The sequence below is a fragment of the Eptatretus burgeri genome, chromosome 3, assembly GCF_056783735.1.
Source record: "Eptatretus burgeri isolate ZD-2024b chromosome 3, Ebu_testis_v1, whole genome shotgun sequence".
NCBI lineage: Eukaryota > Metazoa > Chordata > Myxini > Myxiniformes > Myxinidae > Eptatretus > Eptatretus burgeri.
Genome location: NC_140963.1, coordinates 86,325,975 through 86,348,989, shown reverse-complemented (window position 1 = coordinate 86,348,989; position 23,015 = coordinate 86,325,975). Strand labels below are relative to the sequence as shown.

At 45.4% G+C, this 23,015-nt stretch overlaps 1 protein-coding gene across 9 annotated transcripts in view; it reads left to right on the top strand.

Annotated features, from left to right (window-relative positions):
- The first annotated feature begins 6,337 nt into the window (after positions 1 to 6,337).
- Positions 6,338 to 23,015, top strand: part of UBE2F (ubiquitin conjugating enzyme E2 F (putative)) — a 41,645-nt gene continuing 24,967 nt past the window's right edge. For 2 of the 9 annotated variants that reach the window (XM_085874352.1, XM_085874347.1), the window contains exons 1-2: positions 6,338 to 6,524; positions 13,685 to 13,841. In XM_085874352.1, the coding sequence (XP_085730478.1) occupies positions 13,730 to 13,841 (112 nt within the window). In that variant the 5' untranslated portion in view covers positions 6,338 to 6,524; positions 13,685 to 13,729. Of the gene's footprint in view, positions 6,529 to 13,684; positions 13,842 to 20,199; positions 20,315 to 23,015 lie in introns of those variants that run through there. The other 7 variants (XM_085874354.1, XM_085874350.1, XM_085874349.1 and 4 more) reach the window with 7 other exon arrangements.

The window sequence follows — 23,015 nt, the reverse complement described above, 5'->3', positions numbered from 1 at the left end:
TCCTCAATTTTCATCCGATTGACTTGCAATTTGAAGAGGAATTATATTTCAGATCACTGAATTCAACCAGCCTATTTCTTTTAGAGGTCAACATCGACCAAAAGGTCAATGTAGGCCCAAGGTCAACAACTAAAGCTGTATTTCTAAAATCCTCAATTTTCATTCGATTGACGTGAAATTTGAAGGATTTATATTCCAGGACACTGATTTCAACTAGCCCATTCTTTTGGAGCTCCACATGGGCCAAAGGTCAACATCGGCCAAAATTCTAAAATTGTCAATTTTCATCCGATTCACTTGAAATTTGAAGAGGATTTGCATATTTTGTTATTTGATTCAACCACCTATTATTTTGAGGTCAATTTTGTTTTTTGGATTTTTCCAGAATCGTGCTCTGGCGTGACGTCTTCTTGTTTGTTTGCTTGTTTTTGTGCAGGACATCTCAAAAAGTTGTGGACAGATCCGGATGAAATTTTGTTGGTTCGATTTTGGTGAAGATCTGAATCCGAGAATCTGGATCTGGATACGAGACTTATTTAATTTTTAAAGTGATCCTTCATCATTGAGAGATATAGCCAAAAACTATATAGTACTGTATAACATCATATTTCAAAAATTTATTCGGCCTGATATGTTATTGTGGATCAGGCATTACCTGCCGGAGGTATGGGCTCTCCTGAGTGCCCTTCTAGTAGTTTTTAATAAGTCTGAGCTCTAAATTCAACTTCCCTTCCCAGCATTCTAACAAATTGTTTGGCTACTGTTTGCATGTGTTCACAGTTTTCCTTCTTCAGCCAGGCTTGTACATTACAAGTGCAATGCATTTTCATTTCAATTGTTGAAAATTTTAATGGGGAACAACCCATCGACTTGGCCCCAGACATTGTTGGAGTATGCATATAATATAACTTTTTGTCGGGTTCATCACAATTATTTTTAGCATGCATTCCCTCATGAAACGTACACACACACACACACACACACACACACACACACACACACACACACACACACACACACACACACACACACACACACACACACACACACACACACACACACACACACACACACACGTCACCATCCAGGTGTTGCTTCAATTGTGAGATTGACACATGCTTCCCAGTACCCCCTCAGTCCCATTGACTGATTTGATACAAAGTCTCATGCTGAGTCTTAAGTAGTCTCGTGGGATTCCTCTTTATTGTGCTCTTACTCTCACCGAAACCTCATGCCAATTGTGTGTAACCTGAGGTCTTCCACTAAGCCATAGCTCAAGCTTGTTGATTGCATGCTCAGAGGGTGTAAGATCTGGGGATTTTTTGTCATTGCTTTCTCACAATATCTTGCATCTGAACAAAATGACCGACAACCTGAGATTTATGTATTGCACAATGAACCTGTAAAATTACTCACTTCCACCTAACCCCACTCAAATTCCTTGAATTCGACATTACAAATGGCTGATACTTTGATTGTCTCTAAATCCTAATACATATCAAGTCTTCCTTTGAGACTACATCCATAACTGACTCGTGATTTTCACTTTTTCCCCAAAATGGTTTAAGGTGAAAGTCCATCCACCCTTTCCTAACTCCTGTCCCTCGAAGAATTGATGAAGAGATTAAAAATACAAAAACCTCAAACAGAAAAGCTACAATGATATTCCTTGACTTCCAAAAGGCTTTTGATTCAACTGACAGATTTTAGGATAATATGGTATTCAGACTCAAATCACCAATGCCATCAATCTTTCATACACCAATACCCAAGCATCTGTTTTTGCAGCGGATGAGCAGACCAAGGTATTTGACTTCCGAGAGGGGGCCCTTCATGGTGACCCCCTTACACCTTATAATATAATCATTATAGTTGTAGATTCCATATTATGTCTTTCACTTGATTCATGCAAGGATAAAGGGATAATGATTAGCTCGAGAACTAGTCAGAGGCATCTTGCAAAGTTCATTACTGATCTAGACTTGGCTGATGACATCACACTTGTTTGCAATCGTCTAAATGGTGCCCAAGATCTCCTTATCTTCTTAGAATCAGCCGTGAGCAGATGAGTCAGGGAGGCCTTCACCTTAACAAAAATATAACTGAATTCATCTTAGAGTCACCAACCATCCAATCTAAGTCTGGGATGAACATCAAACCTGAATGTGACTTCAAATACCTGGGTCACACATAATGAACTCAGGAGAAGACTTCCAGATTAGGAAAGAATCGGCCTGGATAGCCTTTAGCAAATTAGGTAAGATTTGGTGATCAAATTTGCCAGATAAGTTTCAAAGCAAACCTCTTCAGGGATACTGTTGAAAGTATATTTTTGTGTGGCTCTGAAACGTGGACACTTAGTGCAGAAATGTAAAAGCGTCTTGATGGAACATACACTTACCTCCTTAGGTGGGTTACAAACATATTGTTGCAGATTCTCGCCCGCCGGCGTGCTGACGGCCACGTAACTCGAATCGCGGCACGTCGCCCACCGGACGGACAATCCAGTCGTGACCCTCTCGGACTAACGCCGGGAACCAGTCACGGGTGGACCTTTCGGTCTCACCGCGATCGAGCCAATCAGCCCCCGCGTGGGATAGGGTTGCTCGCCAAATTCGACCTACCTAAGTACCCACGCGGAGGGTAGACCGGGCGATCGCACCTCGCCGCAGGTCGACTTCGGACACGGGCCACTTAAGCGACCCGTTCCGTACTATCGGGATAACCGAGCGGTGTTATCGTCGACCTCGACGGTTCGATTAATTATCGGGCGTATTCAGCCCACTACCAACCCTTTACGTGAAGCAAGATGAGGATTCAAAGAAAGAAATGACGAAGCGAAGCGGGAAACAGTTCAACACAAAAGCACATTTATTCGTGACGAACGGAAAGCACACATATTCAATTCCACCAAAAGCACATAGAAAAAACACAATGCAATTTACACAAAAAGCAAATGTAAAAGCGAAGACACAATGCAGAGCTAATACCGACTACCGAGCACACGGCAACACTTATACAATTCTACTTCACAGACGGCGCCGACAACACATACCCAAAACCAAGGAAAGAATACCCTCAAGGATGAGGCGGGCCTGAGGCCGAGACCGGGTCGGGCCTACCCGTCTGGTGATGAGACGCGGAGCGGCGATGGTGCCTCAACTCCGCGGGCCTCGCGGGCAGTGTCTGGTAGGGGGTGGGAAAGGGGCCCCCTTGGTCGCACTATCTCAGCGCGGGGGGGGAACAGGAGGGGGTTGCTGATGCTCGGGGTATAGAGGATTTTTATTGCCCCGCAACGAGCGTCTCCACCTCGGCCAGGTCGCGCTGTCGGCCTCCCTGGGGTGCAGCTCCCTGCACGACGCGAGCACCCCCTCGTCTGCCCTCGCCGCCTCTCCACAGCTCCGTCCCCTCCGTTCCGACTCCAACGCACACGACGACCAGCTCCTTCTTGCCAACTCCACCGCCCGCGAAGTCTTGACTCTCTGTTCCCTCTCGACTCTCCTACTCTTGGACTGATGACCACGGTCGCTTTTTATCAGCCCCGTGGCTTCGTCCTCTCATCTTTGACCCCCTCCCTTCGACCTTTCACCTCGCTCCCCATTGGCCCGAGAAAAAGTGGGCGTGAATGCTTTTTGATCCATAAATTTGCATATATCGATCGCCCTCCAACGCCCTGGGGGCAGGGCCAATTCGCCCCTCGCTCACCGATTGGACGGCAAAAAGTGGGCGTGTGTCGTTTTTGATCCGTTTTTGAAGCACAAAATCCGTGATTTTGTACACGCTGTTCGGCGCGCGCCCTGCACGAGTCCAACACCGGTACCCACAAGCGGCGCAAGAACGGTGGCGATGCGACGGTTGCGAGGTGTGACGTGAAGGTCGTGGCGGTTGTGGTGAAACGGTGGTTGGTGGTGGTAACAATGGCGGTTGGTCCAAATTAAAGATAGTAAAAGAAAAACGGCTATCCTGAAGAGTCGCAGCACGCATAAATGACATGTATTCCCACTAGACAACGGGTTTGGGCCTAACTACACATGTACTTACCGAGATACCTCACCTAAGGGACCTGAATGGTGGTTTGCGAATTTGGTAACCACAACAATATCTTTGAGGAATCATGCCACACTTCATGATATTTGTGGTTACATCCCACTGATCTTTGACACAAAGGGTTCAATTTGCAGGTCACTGCGTTAGGGCCAAGGAGCAGGTGATTTAATCTCTCATCCTTGGGAAGCCCAAACCAGAAACATAGAAGTGTGGGGGGGAGGGGGATACAAAAACTACAAAAAAAGCACAATTTTTTAAACATTTTTTGCATTTTCTTATTTTGATCTTGTGTTGATAAGTTCGTGTTGTGTTGATCTGGCTGGCACAGGCTTGCTGGGTTGAATGGCCTCCACCTGTATCTAATTTCCTTGTTTTTCCTTGTGTAATTGGTCCGTCAGTGAAGCGATGGGTAGGCTCTGCTGGTTTATTATAATTGTACCCCGCTCCTTCCCAATTCCATATGTAGGCGATGCATGACGTCATCACCAGGCACTGGAGGAAGGGAGGACTGAAGTTTTTTTTACAGCGTTTTCTTGTTTGTTTGTTTGTTTGTCTGGGCAATATCTCAGCCATCCTTTGAGCTAGGAAGCTGAAATTTGGGGACAAAAGTGAATATGGGGTTTGATAAAAACGTATTTTTAATTTTTTTTTGATGAATCAATTAAATGATGAATTACTTAATTATTATGGATTTATTAATCACATTATTTATTTTATTAGATCCTCGTGGAGGATCTCTAAACCTTAATCACGTTGTTGTTCTTTTGCTTCTTCTTGTGGACTTTTTTGTTTCACAGCCTACAGTTTTCTTGGAAACCTCCTGAAACTTGGCAGATATATGTAAAAATACCCTGCGCAGACAGTAACCATCTCCGATTTTGAAAATTCCTCCTAGAAAAGAAGTTATGACGTCAAAATGTCTCCGCTAATGGAAATCGCCTAAAAAATTATCTTCGAAACTAGGCAAGCTTTTTGAATTCTATTTGCGGGAATCGAACAGGGCATTAGCAGAGATGAATTACCGCACATACGATACATCACTATGACGTCATATCAATTTTTATGACGTCATTCTTATTTTTTGACATTTTTTTGTTTCACAACCCAGAGTTTTCATCGGATCTTCGTGAAACTTGCCATGTATATGCAGAAAGCCCACGCGCAGGCAGTAACCATCTCCGATTTTGGAAATTCTTCCCGGAAAAAAAGTTGACGTCATAATATCCCAGCTAATGGAAATCACATTTACCATTATCTCCGAAACTAGGCAAGCTGTTTGAATTTTGTTTGCGGGAATCAAGCGGGGCATTAACACAGATCATTTATCGCAAACCTGAGACATCACAATGACGTCATATTCGTTTTTATGACGTCATCATTAAGAGGATAAAGATCTTAGCTCATTTGAGCTTGTTTCTCATCCCAGCAATATCTCAGGCGTATTTTGAGCTTGGAAGTCGATATTTGGACATGACGGTGACCGAGTGATTTGGCTATAAAGGGGGATTTTTGATTTACTGATTAATCAATTAATTATTCATTTTTTTTCGATGAATTACTAAATTTTCAAAAAGTTACAGATTTGGATGTAACAGTGGTGGTTCAGGCAACATGCTCCGAGGGCAATCGATTGATAAATTAATTATTTTACGATTATTTATTTATTTTGCATGGGGGGGGCGGTGTACTTGAATGTACCTCCACCTGTACCTTTTATTCACCGGACAAAGCTACTTTTAAAGCCGTTCAAATTAACAGGATTTTCGATCGAAATACAGACGATTCCAAAGCTACATCTGCTCCAGGCCTCAAAATTACTACCTTCGTGGTTCGAACGCCTTTTTTATTCCCATTTCTGTTGCAGACTTTAAAAAAAAATGAAGATTAATAACGTGAAGCTGTCTTTCAGCCATTTGCACATCATTTCAAAATAGTTGAATCGAACAACGTAAAAAGATAATTTGAGCCAAGGCGGTGTTGTTGGCAGAGGTACAAAGGACATTATTCGTTATATTATTAAAGTGAAGAGTTTTTTGTGCTCTGTGGTTATTATAATTCCGTTTGTGCTGTGTGTTAATTATCTTCTTTATATAGTCTCTCACTTTTTCACGGACGGTTTTATTTTTCAGTTACGTGTTGTGGTGGTGTACTTTGGGCGGTGTATAGCTCTGATTGTAAAACAATTTCCTTAAAAAAAAAATATATATATATGAAGTGTCACGGACCGGAATTGACGTATTAAGATAGAAAAACGTAAGAAAATAGGAATATTCATTTTAAAACTGAATTTTATCGCATTTTGGAACGAAGTTCTAAAAAAAATCCTGATCAGTCATCGTGTGCAGATGGCAGAATGAGCGATGTGGGCACGACACACGTAGTGGAGGGACAGTGAGACGCTCTTTATTTCCTGTGGACGCGTCCCGGTTTGTCCGTCCGGCCGCGAGTCCGAGCCGTCCCAGGCTGTCCCGGCCTGTGTAGGTACTTCATCACGGACCGCACCACGTACACACCTGGGCTCGTGTACTGATTGCGATCAATGTGACGTTTCGGTGAAGAGCAGTCTGCTCCAGCATGCATGTTTTATCCACGTCGCGCTCGCCACGTCTGTTAGGCCGACTCTGTGCGAGATGTACTGTACCCTACTGTACCCTACTGTACCCTACTGTACCGTACTGTACCCTACTGTACCCTACTGTACCGTACTGTACCGTACCGTACTGCACCGTACTGTACCGTACCGTACTGCACCGTACTGCACCGTACTGCACCGTACTGCACCGTACTGTACCGTACTGTACTGTACTGTACTGTACTGTCATACCTTTGGTTATACGTAGGGTAAAGAAAGCCTGAGCACCTGAACCGACATGTCGATCTTGTCCGAGATTGGAAAAATTGGTTCAATGAACAGTGAGTGCGTTGGTTGTCCAGGAGACCAGAAGGTTTATTCAAGTGAAAAGCGCCGGAACGTTTGACCTCATGGGCTGATGGGGTCGTCCACCGACGTCACAAAAACGCATTGCCGCCGGGTCTGACCCCTGGCTTTCCCCCCACCCCGAAATCACTCAATTAGTGACGCCATTGCCGATAAACCGAATTTCCTCAATATCGAGCAAACTATGCATGATAATATCACGAATGAGGTGCCCACATCTATGTTTTCATGGTCAATCATTACACTGATGCTGTGCATATTGCACTAAATTAGCGACGCCATTACCGAAACATCACTATCTGAAGAACTGTGCGTGATAATATAAAAAATAAGGTGTCTATACCGATATTTTTGTGGTCAATCATTACCCTGACACCTGTGTTATACGAGGAAATGTGTAGTTTACCATGTAAATGTGTAGCCCACCCGCTCATTAAGGCCTAAGTCACATTTGCTCTACGGCAAGGATACGGCGGCCGTACCCCCCCCCCTTTGAATTGACAGAAACGTGCGGCGGCCGTAGAGTTTCTGAGGTGGCCTCAGGGTGGCCCTACGCCGTATGGCTATATTTTACAGGCCGTAGGGGTTGCTGTGGAATTATAGCGCGGAGTTATAACTTTTTTCATTTCTACGTTCGCCGTAGCAATTCGACAAGCCGAAACAAAAGAACTGGTAAAAAGGGAAAAAAAAAAAGAACCCACTCGTTACCGTCCGTCTGGCCGCACGTTCGCCTTAGGGCCCCCCTGCGGTCACCTTGCATCTGCCTTGAAAATTCTATGGCCGCCGCAGGGACGCCCTAAGGTCACCGTGCGACATCAAATCAAAGACCGTATGGCACTCCCACGTTTTCGGTTTCCACAATTTCTAAATACGCCGTGCGGCTCCCTGAAAAAAACAAAAAAACATATGTGATTGCAACATTGTGTGACCATAGAAATACTGCGGCCGCCCTATAATTGCTAGTGGCTGTAGATTTTGTAGACCCTACGGCCGCCATGCCAAATGTGACTTAGGCCTAAGCGACGCCATTACCCAACAACGATATATGGAAAACTTGCAAATGTGCAGTTTCACATAATTAACTTGATGTCCTCTTGGCATTACAAGTCTTCTCTATCACTTTCGTCACTCTCATCACTGTCCTCACTCCAAGCATTATCTGACTCTTCCTCATCTGCTGAATTATCTTCCACGCCATCCCCATCATGCTCATGTGGGCCTGTGAGGGACTCTGGAACTGAACTTCCTGGATACCGGTCTGGTTCAAAGCAGTTTTGAGACAACTTCCATCCATAGTCTGTCGGACTCGCCCCACCGGTTGGATCTGTCTGATCAGCTCTCTTCCAGATTCTTGCCACATCGTGCGCCCTTTTCATATGATTACCGAGTGTCTTGGCGCACGGGGGAGGAGAGGCACAGTTTATCTTCTTTATTCTGGCAAGGGGCTCCTTTTCGTCATCACCACCCATTTGCCTGAACACCTTGTATCTGGCTTCATTTCGGTCAGTGGTTTTGAAGTCATACAGCACGCAGACAAAGGATGTAACAGCTTGGACGTCTACTTCCTCAGCTGTTCGAGATCGCAATGCCATGGCAGCACACCTGATTTCTTCAACCTTTTCATTGGAATCGGTCAGCATAGCAAATGCCTCAGCAGACGTCAGTGATGAGTGGAATACAAGGTTTCCAGATTTGTTTGATCGTTTGTCAACGAGGATTTCCAGGAATCGTTCCTTTATCTTCGATATCAGACTTCGTGTAGTGTACCTTTCAATGTCATCCTGTGTTCCTCCAAGAGCAAGAAAGAAAGGAGGAACTACAGGAACCTGCATTTAAGGTGGTTGTGCTAGGTTGGGTTAATGGGGGTAGAAAAAATTGTGGGTCAGGACGAGGAAGGACAGATGGTAGTGCACCGCCTGATTGACACTTTTTGGTTTAAGTCAAATTAGGTAATGCTATCACTGTATAATAGTCTGATTAAGGTGCACACAGAGTCCAGTTCAGTTTTACTCACCAGTTTTTCTAGAAATGATATACTTGCATTGAATAGTTCATTCTGCAAGAACACCACTGTATTGGATGCTTCCAGAGCTGTCAATTTCTAACTGTAAGGAAAGATGTGAAAGGCATCGCTGGCTATTTGCCATTAGATAGCATAAAATAGGACCAATTGACCTGTAACTTATTTGGGCCCTGGCCTAATGTTTTCACCCAAATTTGGGAGCATTCTGACTGGTGATTCTGAAGGAGAAGATTTTTTAAGGAATTTACTAAGTCCGCCATTTTCACCTACTTCAAGTCAAGTGATAGGAACAAGCTTCGTAATGCACGTTACCAGTCAGGAGTGGAACATTGCTGATAGCTGTCAGCCGGACTGGCTCAGCGTTTTGACTGAAGCAGTCAAAATAGGAGATGGATGGATGGATGGTCGGACGGATGGACGGATGGACGGACGGATAGTGCATGATGACAATACCTTACTGGGAATTTAATTCCAGATAAACTAAATATTATGGGAGGATCTGATACCAGTTCTTAATATATGATTAAACCAGAGTTGGTGTCAAAGCCACCCAATGCTCGCCTGTTTATACATTTATCGTTTTTAAAAGACTCCTCGAATAATTAATATTTTTTATAAAGCATTGCAGTGAAGTCTGATCCAAATAATTTTAAAGCAATATATGTATTTGTATATTGTAATCAGTAACAAGAGCGCAAGTGAGCACAATATACGCCCGAACAAGAAGGTATATACGGAATTGTGCTACTACATGGAAAACGGCATCCTGGTTGCCATGGCAACCACTTTAGATAACGAACGTATGTCGCAACACACCGTCTCCACAGTCTGTACCTATGTACCAAATATGAAACGTGAAAGTTGAAAACTTTGGGAGTTAGAGTGCGGACAGGAACGGATGGAAAACAGCATCCTGGTTGCCATGGCAACCACTTTAGATGACGAATGTATATCATGATACACCGTCTCCACATTCTGTACCTATGTGCCAAATATGAAACGTGAAAGTTTAAAACTTTGGGAGTTAGAGTGCGGACAGGAACGGACAGACAGACGGACGGACGACACATAATATGCCCCGACATACATATATATATATATATATATATATATATATATATATATATATATATATATATATATATATATATATATATATATATATATATATATATATATATATATATATATACATATATATGTATCGGGCGTATAAAAAATAGTGTGTAGATGAAAACATCAGAAAGGAAAAATAACTTGCACCAAAAAATTTAACATTTTCACGCTCACACTCACGCTCACGCCGGAGGTATCGCTATAGCTCTCTGTTCTTCGAACAGGCGAGCTAAAAAATGATTGACAAGAGAACTGCAAATTGATTTCACCTGGTGGTGTGAGATGACATGAAGATATTTGGCTTTTTCCATGATGATAACAGCTCATGATGATATACTCATTCTCTTTTGTGGTTTAACTGGAATTGTGTTCATTCCGTTTTGAAAGAGTACAGAAACCCAAGTCTGTCCCTTATGAGAGCATATCAGTGTATATATCTACTGAAGACTAATTATGAAGCTTTTCAAATCATTTTCATGGATTAAAACAAACAAAACAAGAAAACGAGCAATCACAGATTGCAGACCCTCACCAGGAGTTGCTTTGTATGATGTTTGTGTAGTTTTGTGTGGTGTTTGTGTCCTGGTGTGTTGCATCATTAATAAGAGACATAATTGGAACTGCCACTTTATAACTGCTGGCAGTGATGACCGGGTACCAAGATGTCCTGCTCTGATGCAACCCCACTTTGATCGGACATCTGACCCTGACCCATGATGTTTATTATATTTCCATTGAATTCACAATTGGATTAAAATAAATTCAATTCCAAACAAATGGAAGACTGAATAGTCCTTCATTGGAGTAATCAGGAGCCCAAACAAGCAAAAAGAAAAGATGAAGTCATCAGGAGGAACCTGGATATGATTCACATTTTAGCTGCTACTCCTCCACCCTCAAACCCATCCAAGCACAGTCATGAACCTTATTTAAGAAAAAAAAAAATCAAATAATTCTGGCTGCCAGACCATGCGTCCAATCAAGTTGAAATTTAAAACATTTATTCCCTATCACTATTAGGTCATAATTGTGAAGTTTCACGTCGATTGATTAAGCTGTTCCAGAGAAAACGTTATTTAATATTTTTTCAATCCAATATGGCTGCCAAACCATGTGACCTATCAATTATTCCTTCACAACCTTGTGCATCCATGCCTTGGGAAACATTTGTGTGGAGTTTCCCCTTGATCGATCCAGCTGTTCTGGAGAAGACATTTTTTTATTATAGGTTTTGGGTAAATCTAATATGGCTGCCAAACCATGTGACGTATGACATCATATGTATGAATCTTTTCTTCCTCATGGATAGGCAGTCATACTTGTAAAGTTTCACCTCAATCTGTTCAGCCACTTCAGCAAAGACGATTTTTGGTGTTTTGTTTTTTTCTTTTTTAAACAATATGGCTGCCGAATCACATGACCGATGACATCATAAGAATTTTTCCGTGCATCATTTTATCCCTGGATGACCCTCAAAAATTTTCTAATTACATCTGCAATTATGACATCATAACAAAGGCACGTATGATGTCGTAAAAAAAAAAATCACACTTATTCCCCATGAGGCTTACTTGCCATCCTCCAAGTTTCAATTTTTTTCCTTCGTGCGGTTTCAGAGATGCAGAGGTCTAAAGTGTTTCCATTTTTCCAACATGGCTGCCACACCCTGTGACCTATGACATAATTATAAATAAAACATTCCAGATGAGTAGTCACTCATATGGTGAAAATTTTGTGTCAATCCGACAGGCTCTTGCAGAGAAAAACCGGATTCTCATTCTGTGCAGACAAGCAAACAAACAAGAAAAAGACGTCATGCATAGAACGATACTTGCAAAGCCCCCCCCCCCCCCCACTTCCAGGTCTGTTTGTCTGTTTGTCGCCTGCCGGTCCAGATTTTAAGCCAATCTTCACGAAACTTCACCACATGGTAGAGTTTGTCATAAGGAAGAAGCCTATTGTTTGAGGTCAAAAGGTCAACATAAGCCCAAGGTCAACAACTCAGGTGGTGTTTATAAAGTCCTCAATTTTCATCCGATTTACTTGAAATATGAAGAGGATTAATATTTCAGGTCACTTAAGTCAACCAGCGAATTATTTTTGAGGTCAACATGGCCTAAAAGGCCAACATAAGGCAAAGGTCAACAACCTCAGTGAGATTTCTAAAATCCTCAATTTTCATCCGATTCACTTGAAATTTGAAGAGGAGTTGCATATTTGGTCATTGAATTCAACCACCAATTATTTTTGAGGTTGAATTTGTTTTTTGAATTTCGCAAGTATCGTGCTCTGCACAACGTCTTCTTCTTGTTTGTCTGTTTGTGTCCATGACATCTCAAAAAGTTGTGGACGGATCCGGATGAAATTTGGTGGGCAGGTTGGGTGTGTGACAAGGACGAACTGATTATTTTTTTGGTGAAGATCCGGATCCGGATCCGGCTACTAGAATTTTAAAGTGATTCTTCACCATTGAGAGATCGGGCCAAAAACGATAATATATAGCATGATATTTCAAAAATGTATTGGGCCCAATATGTTCTCATGGATCAGGCATTACGTGGTGGAGGTATGCACTCCACTGATTGCCCTAATGTTCAGGTTAATCGGATGTAAATTGACGATTTTTCAGACGAAATTTGATGATTTTAGTAGTTTGACCTTGGGTTTACGTTTGACCTCAAAAATATAGTTGCTTTCCCAATTCAGAGATGGATTATGCAAATTCTGTTCAACTTTCAAGTTAATCAGATGTAAATTGATGATTTTTTTTTGATGTTTGTCCTTGAGTTGACCTTTGACTTTTGACCTCAAATTTAGTTGGTTTCCCAATTCAGTGACACAATGTGTAAAGTCTGTTCAACTTTCAAGTCAATTGGATGAAAAATGACGTTTTTAGAAATTTGACCTCAAGATGACCTTTGACCTCAAAATCAATAGGAATCTCAGTTGAGACTACCTCCACAGCTTGGTAATGTTTCATTACAATTTGTTTAGAATTGTGACCTGTAGACGATTGACAAACAAGCAAATAGAATAATAAAGTCGACTGACCAATATACTTGAAAAATCTTCAATTTTTCAAGTAACAAACAAACCCAAATGCAATACCCTCTCCTCCGGCGAGGGTAAATATTTAACCTGGATATGCACCAATCATTGTAAAAGTGACAAATTATAATATGCTGTTTGATTTCATTGTGCTCATTGTCTCACTATCATCAGGAGCCCCAGGTGTCCTCACTGAAAGCCCATAGCCCGAAGGAAGCCAGTCAATTTCACTGGATTCCCCCAAAGATTGAGTAGGAGAAAAGGGTAAAAAGTTTTTCTCAGGGTCGGACGAGAAGGGTGCATGGAGTGTCCATTCGTGGCCAGCCAATGGGGCCTTAGTCCAAAGACTAGGGAAGTTGGAAGAGGTTTGCAGGGTAGGGATCTGACTCATCAGGCATTCCCTATCTACTGGTAGTCCCACGATGAACACGTCTCCTCCACCATGATTACATTGTGCTGTGGTTTATGTTTGTAAAGTCTTTACAATAGTTCAAATCTGGATGAATGTGCAGTCGTCCTGTGCAGGTTCCACTTGCGAGCACTGGAGGCTGCTGGTCATGCTGACGCTGGAAAAGAAAAAGCGAGGAGGATCTGCAGCAAGGCTGACTCAGCGGCAGTTCCCTGAGGCTGCTGGGCGTGTGTCTGTACGTGACAAACTGCTTCTTAAAGGTATTTTTATGCACATTTCTTCTTGAGTGTGAACAATAATTGGTGCTTTTGATTGCAGTTATACACTTTGACTACCTTGCATAATTAATACCTCCAATAGTGGAGTTGGCCTGTGATTCCATCGGTAGACAGTTTGGAGGAGAAGGCGGAATGCCAGACTATATCAAAAGCTCGAGATATGTCTGGAGAGACGGCCTTGAGCTCATGTCTGATATTGAGGGCCTCCATACATTGTTGGGAGAGCAGAAGTAGCATGCCCAAGGTAGAGTGACCAGGTCTGCATTCAAATTGATAATCTTAAATGAGGCTGTTGGAGAAAATTAATTATTTATGTCAACTGTGATGATGGATTCCATGCCCTTGCTGTTAATTGGAATTAAGCTAATTTGTCTGTCATTAAGGCATCCATTTTTGTACCTTTTTTGTAATGCTGTGATGTTGGCTGATTTCCAAGAATTTGGAAGATGACCTATGGTAAATGACAGGGTGGAAAGGGTGGAGAGAGAAAGTCCAAGAGCACAGAGCAGGTTTTTAGGACACGTGACTGATGCTGTCTGGTCAATTTGCAGTCAGAATCGAGCATTGTCAGAAACTTTTCCATCTTTTCAGGTGCAAAAGCCATTGTCAAAATTTATTATAAAGCCAAGAATCCATTTTTTTTTTTTTTTTTTTTTTTTTTTTTTTTATACCTTGGTCGAGGCTCGTATGAGAGCTAACACACAACTCACAGCAAGGAGGCATGAGACAAGAGGGGCGGGAGTGGAAGGGACAAAACATTGGGGAACAGACACAGGTGAACTGTGGAAGGGAGAGGGATGGGGATGGGACGGGGAACATGGCGAGGGGAAGATGGACATTAAAGGGACTTTCAGGAAGGAAAGCAGGAGAATTGAAGGAAGTGGGCTTGGGTGCATTATCGGGGTAGAAAAGAACAAGGATTTGGATGGGGGAAGATAAGAGGTGGTGGTGAACAGCTGTTTTGAAAGCCTGAAGGGAAGAATGGGAAAGAATAGAGTGAGGAAGTTTATTCCAAAGGCGGGAAAAAAGAGGAATGAAAGAGTGAAGATGAGCAGTGATTCGTGATTTTGGTAGTTTTACCAGAAGGGGGTTGTTGGCGGACCTTGAGCGCCCTGTGGAAATGTGGTTGGGACAAATCGCAGAGAGAGCAGGGGGGCAAGGCTGGAGAGGAGTCGGTAGAAGACAGAAAGACCACCGACCAACCTGCGGTGATTGAGTGAGAGGCCCAAAGACTCAGCTTCATTGCGGGAGAGATGCCAATGATCTTAAAGCCCTGGTTTCGACAGCGTGAAGTCGAGAAAGGTGGGAGGCAGGAGCACCAGCCCAGAGGGGAGAGCAGTACTCCATCAGGCTACGGACAAAAGCTTTGTAAGTGGTCAGGAGCTCAAGAGGGCCGAGGAAGGACTTTGCACGACGGAGGATTCCCAGTCGGCGACTGGCTTTTGAGGCAAGGTTGGAAATGTGACTTTCCCAGGAAAGGTCATGGCAGATAGTGAGACCCAGAAGCTTGAAAGAAAAGACTTCTTCCAGAGGATTGTTGAGAAAGTGGATGGGGGGGGTTTTGTAAACGGTCCTTTCGAAGAGACATAGTGAGAGTGTGAGATTTGTCTGGATTGAAAGACATGTTCCACGTGTTGGACCAGTTTGTGATTTTATCCAGATCTGCAGTGAGCGAAGAAGCTGCTGCTTGCCGGTCTGAGGGATGACAGATGGTACGGCAGAGGGTTGAGTCATCGGCAAAGAGAAATAGAGGATTTTCCAGAGAGTCCGAGAGATCATTGATGAAAACCAGAAAAAGAACAGGGCCCAGAACGCTACCTTGAGGAACTCCAGCCTGCACAGGAAGAGATGATGAAAGAACTCCATTTAGGGCCACACGTTGACTGCGACAGGAGAGGAAGTCTGCGAGCCATGAGTGGAGATGGCCTTGAATACCATGGGAAGAGAGTTTGGTGAGTAGGGCAGGGTGCCAGACTGTGTCAAAAGCACGTGATATGTCCAGGGATACGGCTCGGATTTCCTGTCTGGCATTGAGGACCTCCATCCATTGATGGGAGAGCAGTAGCAGCATATCTAGGGTAGAGTGACCTGGTCTGAAACCAAATTGATGATTGGAAATCAAGCCATTGGAGAAGAGGAAGGATTTCATGTCTGAGGCGATGATGGATTCCATAACCTTGCTGATGATTGGGAGAAGGCTGATTGGTCTATAGTTACAGGGATCTGTTTTTGCACCTTTTTTATGCAGGGCAGTGATGTTAGCAGATTTCCAAGCAGATGGCAGATGACCTTGGGAAAATGAGAGGGTGAATAGAACAGAGAGAGGGTGAGCAAGAGCAGAAGAGCAGGCTTTGAGGACACGTGGGCTGATGCCGTCTGGACCGGTTGCAGAATCTGACTCGAGGTTTGAAAGCAAGCTCTCCACCTTGTCAGGAGAAAAGGATACAGAGTCCAGGGACAGTTGGGTGCGACTGGGTAAAGTGGGTAGAGATAGTGATGGGTTTGGGACACAAGATTTAGCTGCGAACACCGAGTTTAGACATTCAGCTTTATCACGTGTGGAATCAGCAGTGCGGCCATTTGAGGTAAGGGAGGGGATGGAGGGGGAACATACACCAGAAACAGATTTGATTAAACGCCACCAGGATTTTGAGGAGGGAGAGAGGTTTGAGAGTTCAGACTTGAGATGAGAAAGATGTTGTTTTCTCTCCTGAGGGTAGCTACACACTTGTTCCGAGCTTTGTGGAAAGAACTGAGATTGCTCCTCAGTTGGGTTTGCTTTCCATGAGGCAAAGGCAAGTTGTTTCAGGACAACTGCCTCGCCACAAGCTTCAGTAAACCAAGGGCGGGAGGAAGGGTAAGACAACTGAACACGAGAGGGGATAAATCTGTGCATGAGGGAGAGCAAGTTTCTTTGAAAGAATTCCCAGGATGAGTTGATGTTTGAGAAAGTAGTGATAGGAGACCAGTCTGTAAGTTTGATGGCTGCTCGGAGACCCTGCCAGTCGGCTTGAGTGAAATGCCAGACTCGACGGCGGTGAGGTGGTTCTCTGATAACAGCCAGAGAGATGTCCACTTTAATAAGGACGTGGTCAGAAGAACCAATTGGAGCGAAGGAAGAGCAGCAGATATTGTCAGGGAAATTTGTCAAAATCAGATCCAGAAGAGATGGAGTACCATTGGTTGAGATCCGGGTCGGGAAGTTGACCGATTGAGTCAGTCCCAATGAGTCACAGAAAGCTTTTGCTGATGTCCCATGGCAGGTGAGAGAGGTACCCACACCTAGCCAACTGGCGTGATGACAATTGAAGTCGCCACATAAGAGGAAGAGAGAGTTTGGATGAGAAGATAGAAGATGGTCCATGTTTTCGGAGAGTGAGGTGTAGATGGAGTCATCACTGTTCGGTGGACGGTACAGTACACATATAAACATGAGGTGGGAGTGGAGGGGAAGCCGAAGCCAGAGGTATTCCTGGGGGTGTGGGGGAGTGAGAGCAGTGCAGGGAGAGTGAGGAATAGAGTCTTTGATGAAGAGAGCAACATCTCCACCAGGACGAGGCTCAGGTCTGTCATACCGTAAGAGGGAGTAACCAGGGAGAGATACTTGGGAGTCAGACACGTCTTGGGAGAGGAAAGTTTCTGTTCGGCAGATAATGTCTGGTTTGTCAGTGGCAACCTGCATGGAAAGATCTGAAAGGTTTGAGCGAAGGCCCCGGATATTTGAGGTCCACACTTTTAATGAAGAGGTAGGGGAGGAGGCTTTTGGTGCAGGAGGTGGAGGGGGCGGGGGAGGGTCGGACGAGGGACGAGGGGGGGAGGTAAGGAGGGTTGCTGAAGGAGTGTGGGGTATTGCAGAATAGCGAGGGAGGGCCGAATGAGGAGGAGAAAAGGCTCTGTGGTGGTGTGAGAGAGGGGGGACAAGAGACAAGGAAGATGGCAGTTGAGGATTTGAGGAGGTGGAGTGAAGAGATGGAGGTGAGAGGGCAGTGGAGGGAGGCAGGTTGGTGGATGAGAGGGGGGCAACTTAGAGAAGGAAGAGTGAGGGGATGAAAGGTGGGAGAAAGGTGAGGGGGAATTTTTGAAAGAGGTGAGAGGGAGGCTTGGAGGAGAAGAGTGGGATGGTTGCTTTGAGAGTGAGAGTGAGGGGTGAGGGGGTGAGTTGGCACTGAAGTTGGAAAAAGAATGGTTGATGGAAAGCGAGCATCCATGGCAAACTGTGGTTTTAAAAGTTTTAGGTCAGAGATGCGATTTAACACAATTCTTGATGGATGCAATGAAGGCGAATTCAGAGCATGGAGAGAAGAAGTGCTGTAATAGTTGGATTTTTTAGGCAAGGAATGAAGGAGAGGTCGAAATGAGAGCAGTCTGTTAAAATAGCAGAAGAGTAGTGCATTGTGAAACAGTAAAGAGTACCACATGTGTGAGACAGGAAGATGAAGCATTATAAGATCGTTTTTGTTGTTAATATTAATGTATGAGAGAGTTCAACAGATTAGGTCATGGAAGTGTAAAAAAAAAAAGAAATCGAGGAAGACGAGGAGGAAGTTAAGAGGAAGAAGTAGCAGAATCGGGAGAAGGTTGTTGTTGTTGTTGTTGGGTTTTTTTTTTTTTTTTTTTTTTTTTTTTTTTTTTTTTGAGATAAGAAAGAGATTAGTTGGGAGAATGGGGGATGTTTGGAAAGTGGGGAGGATGAAAATTGAAGGTATAGGGAGGATAGAAATTGAAGGTAATGGGGAGAAAAAACAAACAAACAAAAAAAAAAAACGATCGAACACCAATATGATTGAAATATATGGTGGAGTGGAAACTGTGTAGAACTGTGCCTTCAGCAATCCTCAGGTTGTACAAAGAAAAGTTGCACTTTTTTGAGTTACAGGAATTCATGGAAGCTTAATTGTATTTTCTAAAATGAGCTTTATTTAATAATAATACATGTATATATTGTTACGGAAATGGCCCTTATTGCACTACTAAATATAGGATTAGCTCGTATCCCCAATTAGATGCATGTATAGATAGGTTGTTTGGTAAAAAGGACGTTATATGTGTGTCGGGAGATGTAAAAGGTTGTTTTATTGTTTGTGCGGTGGTGGAGGACCGAGAGATCCCTCTTATTCCTACCCCATCCCGGGATAGGCCCATCCCAGTCAGCTGAGGGGGTGTGGCCTGGAGAGAGGATGTGGCTAGAGGGAGGAAGTGACGCGAAGGGGAGGAGTTTGTCGGCTTCGCCGGGAGAGAGGCGGGCTCGTGGTCGAAGCGAGCAAACGAGAGAAGAAACGAAGGCTTCGTAAAAAGGGTCCAGTGTGTGGAAATAGTCGCTCTCGAGGCGCAACGTGTTTTGGAGGCGAGCGAATGGAGGGACAGTGTAGAATCTGCCGGTACAGAAACGGCAGTGGGCTTTTGAGAGGCTGCCTGCACATCAAGGATTCTGCCGTGAGAGGGACGGCAGCCGGCTTCGAGGCGAGTGAGAAAAGAAAAGGCAGTGGTGAATCGGCCGGGAGAGAACGCTGAACATGAGGGTCGAGTCTGCCATCGGCCGAGAAAGAAAAGGTGATTCGACAGAGAGAGGACCTGAGAGGACGAAGCGGAAGTCGGGCTTCGAGGCGGGAAGGCAGGGGAGGAGACGCCGGAGCCTCTGACGGTCCTTATTCACCTCACGGCTGGACACGTTGTCGATCCACCTGCGGGGCTCGGCACCTCGATTTGGGCCTTGTCTGGTGAACGGGCCAGGCCTGGATTTGTATGCTGAACCCTGGAGAGAGATCGGCTGAGGCCCATCGTTGATCTGGCGGACTTGTGCCGTCGACATTGCGCGGGGCCAGAGCGCGCGTAGACCGCGTGCATGAGGTCTGCGACAAAAGGACAAGCGCCATTTTGCCACGCGATGTGGTTCGAACTGGGAGTTCGAATCCGTGGACATCCGCTCGTTACGAGCGACATTCGTCCTTTTTGACACTTTCCTCTCATCCATGAGACATCACCAAGTACTCTGTCTTGTCTTGCATGCATGCTGTTTGTCTTTGTCTGCACGTGTTGTATAAGGCATATTTCGGTACGGACCCCTCGAAACCTGCAGTCTGTGGTTCCCTAGTTAAGAACGGGTTGAGGATAGTTAATAAAACCATTGTCGTGAATTTTGCTTGTGTTGTGATCCCCGATGTTCCCCAATAAATCTGGTTAATCCGTATGAAGTTGCCGCTATGGATTAATTCGTGTCGCGTCGAGGAACGATCCGTTCGATTGGAATACAACACCAAAAATGGTTACAGACTGGCAGAAAACGCTCGGCATCTGACAAAACCAGTCTGTAACCAGGGGTTCTATTTCCCCAACTGGCAAGGTACAAGGATTACGTTGGTATCGCAATTGAAGGCACGTGACCCGAGGCCTGTGCTGAGCCGGCCGGCGTTATAAACCCCGGAGACGGTGCTGGTGAGGGTGGTGCCTCGGACCGGGTGAGAATCCCTCCACCCCGGATCTGCAACAATATATATAAATATAATAATAAATGTTATTGTGTGTCAGTGTGTGTGTCTCCCCAATAACTCCAAAACCATGAAATCTTGCAGCCTGAAACCTTGCATGCATAATAAGGGAACTCCAAGGGTGTGCATGAGTGAGAACTGGGTGCTTGGGTTAATTGAAACACCCTTTTTGAAGATAATTAATGGCCTTATTTAATTATATCCTTTATCTGGTGCATCCTCGGCCACCTTGCTCTCGATGGGGTCTTAAGGCAAATCCTCGGTTCCCTCGCTGGGGTTTAATTCGCCATTTTGTTCGGCCTGCTCAACAATGCCTTGAGTTGGAACAGGTCAAAATGATTTCTTCACAATCCAGTATTTTTTTTCACTTTCCTCACTTATATCATTGAATGCATGATTATAATACCTACCCATCGCTGGATACATTGCAATGCTTATAAACGCTCGAAGATGCCTGCGTCCATGGCTTTATTTCATTTACACACATGCCATGACCTCGAGAACCTCTTAAACTAAGCCGAATTATAAAATTTAAGCTCGAGAATTGAACTTGGCAGCAGTTGCGACTACTACAAAGAGTTCATTTGTCCAATTCGGATGTTGATTGGGCGTTTCTGGGTGCCTGGGTTTATATGACTGATCGGTAATCGCTTGCCAAGCTCAGCGCTCCGTTGGAGTGTTCACTTGAGTGCTTAAGGCACTTATCGAATGCTCACCAAGCTGCTTGGTTGTTTGTTTCAAAAACACCAGAAGTAAGACCCGTCACTTCGCTGATGTTAATGCCAATATTTGCGTAATTGCTAAAATAAATAACAAAGGGAATTTTTTTTTTAACTTTCACCCTTTAAAATCCTGCAAATAAACTTGAAATATCAGCTGCTTTTTCCTTTCCTTTTATCACCTGTGTTGCAAGTAGTGCAACCTGCTCTGTGATGCTTTCAAAGGCATTGTATAATCAGCGTTTTCTGAATCTAATCGATATGAGAAAGGGCATTGAATGAGACTCATTATAAGTGAAGAAGAATATGAAGGAGGAAGAGATTTTCCACCTCGTTTTAAATACAATATGGCGGTTCAAAAGAAAACATTGCCGTTTGGATGCGTTTTATCGCTCGAGTAATACTCTGGTCCGCTGCCTACCCTACCCTTATGCTTTCTTCCCTTGCCATTACACTGCCTTCATTCTCCTTGTGTTGCCTTCCCTCCCCCTCCCCTGACGTAGACTTCCTCTCCTCTCACGCTGCCTTCTTGCCACCCTCTCACGCTGCCTTCTCTTCCCCTCACGCTGCCTTCCCTTCCCCTCACGCTGCCTTCCCTTCCCCTCACGCAGCCTTCCCTTCCCCTTACGCAGCCTTCCCTTCCCCTTACGCAGCCTTCCCTTCCCCTCACGCAGCCTTCCCTTCCCCTCACGCAGCGATCCCTTCCCCTCACGCTGCCTTATCCTCCCCTCACTCTGCCTTCCCCTCCACTCACGCTGCCATCCCTTCACCTTCCACTCCCTTCTCCTCCGCTCAATCTTACTTCTCCTCCCCTCACTCTGCCTCCCCTCCCCTCACGCTGCCTTCCCCTCTCCTCATGCTGCCTCTCCCTCCCATCACTCTGCCTTCCCCTCCCCTCATGCTGCCTTTCCCTCCCATCACGCTGCCTTCCCCTCCATTCACGCTGCCTTCCCCTCTCCTCACGCTGCCTTCCCCTCTCCTCACGCTGCCTTCCCCTCTCCTCACGCTGCCTTCCCCTCTCCTCACACTGTCTTCCCATTCCTTTCCGTAATGCTCTGTCCACCCCCCTCGCGCTCCTCCACCACCCTCACGCTCCTCCAACCCTTCACACTGCCTCTCCCCCCTCACGCTGCCTCTCTCCCATCACGTTGCCTTTCCCCCCTCAAGCTGCTTCCCCCCCCACGCTTCCCCCACTTACACTGCCACCCTTTTCCTCGTGTTTCCTCCCACACCCCCTTGCGCTTCCTCCCCCACCCCCTTGCGCTGCCTTCCCCACCCCCTCGTGCTGCCTCCCCCACCCCCTCGTGCTGCCTCCCCCACACCCTCGTGCTGCCTCCCCCACCCTCTCGTGCTGCCTCCCCCACCCCCTCGTGCTGCCTCCCCCACCCCCTTGTGCTGCCTCCCCCACCCCCTCGTGCTGCCTCCCCCACCGCCTTGGACTGCCTTCCTTTGCCTCCCCTCTCGCTGCCTTCCTTTTTCCTCCCCTCTCGCTGCCTTCCTTTCCCTCCCCTCTCGATGCTTTCCTTTCCCTCCCCTCTCGCTGCCTTCCTTTCCCTCCCCTCTCGCTGCCTTCTTTTCCCTCCCCTCTCGCTGCTTTCCCTCCCCTCCCCTCTCGCTGCCTTCCTTTCCCTCTCCTCTCGCTGCCTTCCTTTCCCTCTCCTCTCGCTGCCTTCCCTTCCCTCCCCTCTCGCTCCCTTCCCTCCCCTCTCGCTCCCTTCCCTCCCCTCTCGCTCCCTTCGCTCCCCTCTCGATCTCTTCTCTCACATCTCACTGCCTTTCCTTCTCTCCCCCTCGTTGTCTTCGCCCCTCCCCCTCTCGCTGCCTTCCCTTCCCTCCCCTCTCACCGCCGTCGCGTCCCTCCCCTCTCGCCGCTTTCTCCTCCCTCCCCTCTCGCCGCCTTCTCCCTCCCCTCTTGCCACATTCCCTTCGCTCCCCTCTTGCCACATTCCCTT